This window comes from Trichomycterus rosablanca, chromosome 27, assembly GCF_030014385.1.
Source record: "Trichomycterus rosablanca isolate fTriRos1 chromosome 27, fTriRos1.hap1, whole genome shotgun sequence".
Taxonomy (NCBI): Eukaryota; Metazoa; Chordata; class Actinopteri; order Siluriformes; family Trichomycteridae; genus Trichomycterus; species Trichomycterus rosablanca.
In genome coordinates, this window is record NC_086014.1 from 13,130,880 (window position 1) to 13,138,552 (window position 7,673).

A 7,673-nucleotide genomic window follows, 5' to 3' on the forward strand; every position below is an offset into this window, starting at 1 on the left:
TTAAGTTAATATTTAATATTTACTTTAAATGTCAACAAAAGGTTTTCTTTAAAAAATGTAAAAAAAAAAAAAAAATGTAAGTTACTATTTAATATTTCAGTTAATTGTTGAAATGTTTGCTTTAATTTAAGTTAATAATTAATATTTAAGTTAATAATTAATAGTTAATAATTAATATTTAATTAATTAATATTTAAGTTAATAATTAATAGTTAATAATTAATATTTAATTTAATGTTAATAAGTGCATCAGAAATATGAATAATGCACACCTAACCTCTGTATATACAGTGAATTAAAAAGTAATCAGTCCCATTGACTTTGTGCACTTTTTATTTGTGCTGTTCTATTTTGAAGGAAAATAATTGCCATTTTCAATTGCCCCCCCCCCCCCCCCCCCCACCACCTCTCCCCATCCCCACTCCAAGCACAAAGCAAGTAAATGTTATTTTTCTTTAACCTGTATCATTCTGTTTGAATCAATCACAAAAACACCGTTTTGCTGTTCAGTGGAAAATGTTTTTTCTGTTACTTATTTCTGATGGACCACTCAAGGACATTTAGAGACTCTACTCTCCTTGCATGGACTCATCAATCTCTCTACCCCAGCTGCCACCACCATGTTTCACAGTTTGAATGATATATTGGACAGGTGATAAACAGTTCCTATTTTTCACCAGACATCATGCTCACTATTCTGCCTCAGTATTTATATTTTGTCTCAACAGACAACAGAAAACATTTTTCCCTTTTTTTGTTGTTAAACTGAGTTTTTAAAAAGTCCAGTTAGCAAACTTCAGGCAGACATGGTGACAGTCATGTGCTGTTTATGAACTGCTGCAGAGATGGCTGTCCATCCAACAGAATTACTCAATTCTGCACAGAGTAACCATTGAGTTCTTTGAGTTTGCGCCCAGTTTTTTAGCCTGGCGCCGGACCCATCGCGACCCTGAATTGTACCCCGCGCCAAACCTCAGAATCTCGAGCTTGCGTGTAATTTCAGTCAGGCAAGAGTTTAGACTACTAGCGCTCATGGGTCCTTTTAGCATCGGATGTTCGTCAGATGAACTAGTATTCCACCTATATAAGTTTATTTAAATGAAGTATTAATAATCTATTAATCATGGCATCTGATACAGTAAACGGAGATTTTAACAACACAGCTGATGCGTCGGTAGGTTAAGTAATATACTCTATACTCTATATGTTTATCAGTTAGCTTGGTAGCTAAAGTTCCATCAAACGAGACAGCTGTTACTCAGTAATAATATTTATAAACAAACTTTCTCCAGCTACTAAACCAAGTTTAATTCATGATTTATATATAAAATCATGTTCAATAAATTCCCAGTGTTCCGTACACTTTAAATGCTTATTACAATTGTTTATTATAATGTATCTTATGCTGTTTAATAAAACTAATAAATACAGATAATGTCAAAACTGTACATACATCTGTAAGAACCATGTAGACTTGTGCAAAAGTGTTAACGCTTCTGTGTGTGTGTGTGTGTATATATATATATATATATATATATATAGTTAGTTATTAATAAATGAATACATCTACAGGGAGCAAAATTAAGCACGATTTCTTTTTATACACCTCATTTAAATATTGGTTAAAAAAAAATAACTGACATGCAAATTTTCCCCAATAAATGAAATTTAAACTATAAACTATTGTAATAAACTATTACTATGTTACTACTATATTTAATTTTCTTCAGTGTAGAACTATTTCTGTTTGACTGCTCACTTAAATTGAAGGAGTTTATCATTAATGCACATTGAATTGTTGAAAGGTGTAAAGTTGGGCACAGTTATATAAGATAAAGAGAGAAATTAACTTAAACAAGTAATGCACATTGTTATATTATCATGAATATACTTTATACAGGTAAATATAAGTAATATCTTACATATTGCACCTTTGTATTGCTCTTAGAGGAGAAGTATTTAAAAATAATAGTAATAGAAACTGTTATTTAACTGATGTAATAGAAAACTGTTATTTAGAGTTTACAGTCTGATGAATGGTCATTGGTGATCAGGTCTGGTTATTATTGTAAGCCCTGTTAGGTTAATTCTATTAAACCTTTATTTAACTGATCTTTTTTCAAACTGTGTATTTTTTCAGGATAAAGAGCATCCCCGGCTCCTCATCCCTGAACTCTGCAAACTCTTCTATCAGCTTGGATGGGTGACGGGAACAGGAGGCGGAATAAGCCTTCGACGCGGGTTGGTTTACTAGTTACTAGTTGGTTTGTAATACATTTAAGTACTTTAAACACAATATTTTAAACAATATACATGCTGCCCACAGAGACCACATCTATATCGCTCCCTCAGGAGTTCAGAAGGAAAGAATACAGGTACGTCATTTCTCTTTTCCAAGTCATCACTTATCTTGCTCTAAATCATTGCTACACTATTTAGCCAAAAGTATACGGACACTCCTGAGATTATACATTTTATTTTTTATTTCCCACAGCCAGACGACATGTTCGTGTGTGACGTAGAGGAGCGAGATATCAGCTGTCCTCCTGCATGTAAGAAGCTGAAGAAGAGCCAGTGCACGCCACTGTTCATGAACGCCTACACCATGAGAGGTGAGAGTTTACAGTCAGTGCAGTAACTCAGATTGCTTTGCTTGATCTCTTTCAAACTTCTTCTTATCCATATTGTGTTCAGGAGCCCAGGCGGTCATTCATACACACTCGAAGGCGGCTGTCATGGCCACTTTGCTGTTTCCTGGCAGAGAGTTCCGCATCACACACCAAGAAATGATCAAGGGGATTCGCAAAGGAAACTCTGGCACGAATTACAGGTTGGTGTACATTTTAGTACTGGGGCTCCTAAACTCTTCTAAACTCCTAAACACACACATGTGCCCAAGTTGCCTTCGTTTGTGTTATATAGATACATAAACATGAAGAAATTGGAAAATAAGTAATGCTTATAATAATAGTAATGCTAACTTAAGATATATCAGTGTAAGAACAGATTATAAGCTTGGGTAAATCTATGTAAAAAAGCATCTGCATTCGACATCAGTTAAGAATGGGTACTTCATCTGCACCACATCTCTGTCTCACATCTCTATTATTATTATTATTTTATCTTTAGTCCTTTAAGTGTCTCAATTAATCATGCTGATAAAATGATCATTTTTTTTGAGAGTAGCAACTTATTTTCTCTGTATTGCATCACTGCAGTCTCCCCCCCACCCCCTGACTTAGATTTTTTTTTTTTTGCAGTGATATTGTGAAAGATGGTAAAAAGTAGTTTTCTTTTTGAATATAGCTACACCCTGGTCTACTGTCACCAACCAGCAGCAGGATAATTCAGTATATGCGTTCTATTGTCAGATAAAGTCCCTGTGGTGTATCCAATCTAAACTTTTCAGATGTGATGCAACAAAAAGCAATTCTGAGTTTCGTTTTGCGCTCGTCCCTCAAAGTGGACTCGGTGTGTCACAGTCCGTCCTTCATGCTTCGATTTTGTGTTTGAAGGTACGACGAGACCCTGGTAGTGCCCATCATTGAGAACACACCAGAGGAAAAGGATCTGAAGGAGCGGATGGCTCAGGCGATGGAGGAGTACCCGGATTCCTGCGCTGTGCTGGTCAGACGACATGGAGTCTACGTGTGGGGGGAGAGCTGGGAGAAGGCCAAGACCATGTGAGAATGTGTTATATATGAAACATACACCATTCATTCATTCATTCATTCATCCTATTATCCTGTTCAGGGTCGCGGTGGGTGCAATTCCCACAGACACGTTCCAAATCTTGTGGAAAGCATTCCCAATTGAGTGAACTATTATAGCTGCAAAGTGGGGAGGAGGGAAACTCTATATTAATGCCCATGTATATGATTTGGATCATGCAGATTTGATTAGTATGAACATTCACCAAAATTAGATGAGGCTGAATTCACGAACCCCAAAAAAGCTGCTGAGGTTCAGTTCTAATCAGGCGTCGAGAGGTTTTTAAAACTAGGAGGCTCTAAAAAGCAAAAAGCCTTTTGAATGGAACAGGTCTGGGAGTAGGAAAGCAGCGATCGGTGCTGACTCAGAGGAACGTGAACGTGCCAAAAAGCACCGGGGTAATCCTTCCAGCAGGCTTCAATGAGCAGATAAATGAACAGTCTACCTTTTTTCAATGCAGTTGAAATTAAGGACACAAACACAGCGTCAGAATGATGAACACGCAGCATCGTTTTTCAGGTGTAAGTGCAGAACATTTATACATCAAGGATACAGATGCTGTGCTGAGGTGGATGGATGCTTTTGAAATCTTCATTGATTCTAAATCCTTCTTAGTTCCACTAAGCTATGGCTAAAAAAACCCCTCTGTGTCTCAATTCAGACCAGCCTGTAAGTGGGTGGGTTTCATTTATGTGTAATTATTTCTTTTTTATCAACTGCGTTTGCACGCCATAGAGATGGCTCTAAATACAGAGCTTATAATGGCGATAAAACACAACACAACACAACAAAAAATCAACTGCGTTTATACTGGTCAGGGTCGTGGCGGGTCCAGTTTTCCCAGGGAACACTTGGCCTTTTTTGCACCACGGACCGAAGGGGGCGGGAGGATTTAAAATAAAATTATACAAGAGCATAATAAAAACCCAAGGTGCATAACAATACTATTCGCCAATGATGGAAAATCAGTGGAAACCCTGAGCTTTTCTTTTTTGCTCATTTTAGCTGCCGTGTGGGCTTAATTTTTTGGTAGCACCCGGAGGAAACCCACACAGACACGGGGAGAACATGCAAACTCCACATAGAAAGGACCCAAACCGCTCCACCTTGGAATTGAACCCAGGACCTTCACGCTGTGAGGCGACAGTGCTACCCACCGTGCCGCCCCAGTATTTAGTATAAAAGAGAAGAGAATGTAAACAGCACACACACGCTGTAACACTTTGTGTTATTTTGCAGGTGTGAATGTTATGACTACCTGTTTGACGTGGCTGTTCAGATGAAGCAGTTTGGTTTGGACCCTGCGGCGCTGCCCACTGAAGCATCGCCTGATGTGACTCAGTACTGACGTCAGGACGGTGAGCCACAGACGTCTGTCGTCAACCAAAAAGAGTCGTGCTGCTTCAGATACGAAGATGTGGTTACACAGATTAAGTGTAAACATCCAGAAACCATTAACCAGAACCAACAAACCAATAATCTATGTTTTCTGTCTGTAATTGTATTAAAGGGGCGACACAGTGGCTCGGTGAATAGCGCTGTCGCCTCACAGCAAGTGGGTTTCCAAGAATAAAACGGTATATATTCTACACAGAAAACCTTTTATTTTATTGCTTTGTTACATTTCTTAGTAGCTAAATTCCTAAAATAGGTCACAAATGGGACTGCTATTCATGCTGACTCGTTAGCTGGCTGCTTATTTCGGGTACGTATTTTCCAGGGATTCATTACAGAACCTGGGGAACCTGAAGTGGCCCAGTTTGTTTCTACTCAAGGCTCGCTTGACAATAATAACGTACCACGTACACCGATGCTTGTTTAATGTAAGATCAGGATTAAAGCCAGATATGAATATTTCATCTACCAGGCGTCAGTGTGGATCCAAACCTGATCTACTGCACATAGCAAATACCTGCTCTAAGTCACCATTCATATCAACGTTATTCAGCTTTAATACATCTCTTTCTATTAAAGATTCTGTTGAACCCTTGATAGATGATGATGTGGCGCCGCAGTAAGCAAAAAGTTCTTTTAGTGATAGATTCAGCCACAAGGCACTCAGCAATGCAGTCAGCCTTTATCCCGTCGCCTTGAGCCTCCTCCGCCGCCGCTCCCCCATCCATTTGAATGAGCATTATTCCCGGGGGTGCCATAACTCGCGGGCTGCCCACGCCGGCTGGAGGCTGCTAAGCTCAGCTGATTTAAGCGCTTTCTGACTGCTCTCGTCGGCTACCCTCCTGAGTGTAGTCCTACCTGCTGAGCACCAGCTAGACAAATTACACCCGATTCCCACCGGAGTGGTTTATTCTAGTCTGGTTAATTCTAGAAAAGTGAATCTATGGCTGATGTGTAAATACCTTATCCGAGTTGGCACGTTGGCATTTAAAGATCAATAAAAAAGTGCACTGCCATCATTTTTCCCATTTGCCTTATTCCCGACCCGAGTACTTCAACATCACATCACATACCTGCCGATACCAGTCTGAGACACGTGCAGATCACCGGTGTGAATAAACAAATGTCTGGACTACATCAACAGCATAAACAGATGACCTTACTGTGGCACCGGCGTAAATACATATGCGCTATGCCACCCACATGGACATATGTTCATACCGCGCCACTAGCATGAACAGCTGCATTTACTGTGTATACATATACAGGTGTCTGTATTACATTATAATCATAAACAGGGTCCAATTTACCAGCTAATCCATTAGTTCAGTACATTTCTTTCAACGTGTTTGTGCGTTTAATGACTAAAAAGCTAGGCTAATGATGCATAGACTGTAGGACTACATGGAACGACTGATGCACAGAGACTGAATGAAATGACTGTGATGCACAGAGACTGTATGGAATGACTAATGCACAGAGACTGAATGGAATGACTAATGCACAGAGACTGTATGGAATGACTAATGCACTGAGACTGTATGGAATGACTGATGCACAGAGACTGTATGGAATGACTGGGATGCACAGAGACTGAATGGAATGACTGATGCACAGAGACTGTATGGAATGACTGTAATGCACAGAGACTGAATGAAATGACTGATGCACAGAGACTGAATGGAATGACTGTGATGCACAGAGACCGAATGGAATGACTGTAATGCACAGAGACTGATGGAATGACTGTAATGCACAGAGACTGTATGGAATGACTAATGCACAGAGACTGAATGGAATGACTGTAATGCACAGAGACTGTATGGAATGATTAATGCACAGAGACTGAATGGAATGACTAATGCACAGAGACTGTATGGAATGACTAATGCACAGAGACTGTATGGAATGACTGTGATGCACAGAGACTGAATGGAATGACTGTAATGCACAGAGACTGTATGGAATGACTGTAATGCACAGAGACTGAATGGAATGACTGATGCACAGAGACTGTATGGAATGACTGTAATGCACAGAGACTGAATGAAATGACTGATGCACAGAGACTGAATGGAATGACTGTGATGCACAGAGACCGAATGGATTGACTGTAATGCACAGAGACTGATGGAATGACTGTAATGCACAGAGACTGTATGGAATGACTGTGATGCACAGAGACTGTATGGAATGACTGTGCTGCACAGAGACTGCATGGAATGACTGTGATGCACTGAGACTGTATGGAATGACTGTGATGCACTGAGACTGTATGGAATGACTGTGCTGCACAGAGACTGCATGGAATGACTGTGATGCACTGAGACTGTATGGAATGACTGTGATGCACAGAGACTGTATGGAATGACTGTGCTGCACAGAGACTGCATGGAATGACTGTGATGCACTGAGACTGTATGGAATGACTGTGATGCACTGAGACTGTATGGAATGACTGTGATGCACTGAGACTGTATGGAATGACTGTGATGCACAGAGACTGTATGGAATGACTGTGATGCACTGAGACTGTATGGAATGACTGTGATGCACTGAGACTGTAT

General features: G+C 39.8%; 1 protein-coding gene across 1 annotated transcript; it reads left to right on the forward strand.

The window, feature by feature from the left end:
* The first annotated feature begins 1,034 nt into the window (after window positions 1–1,034).
* On the forward strand, window positions 1,035–5,309 carry apip (APAF1 interacting protein). The gene is made up of 7 exons (XM_062989603.1): window positions 1,035–1,174; window positions 2,141–2,241; window positions 2,327–2,375; window positions 2,495–2,612; window positions 2,695–2,830; window positions 3,516–3,683; window positions 4,951–5,309. Exons 1-7 carry the CDS (start codon window positions 1,124–1,126, stop codon window positions 5,057–5,059), a joined length of 732 nt encoding a protein of 243 aa, XP_062845673.1. The 5' UTR covers window positions 1,035–1,123; the 3' UTR covers window positions 5,060–5,309.
* Window positions 5,310–7,673: the final 2,364 nt, after the last annotated feature.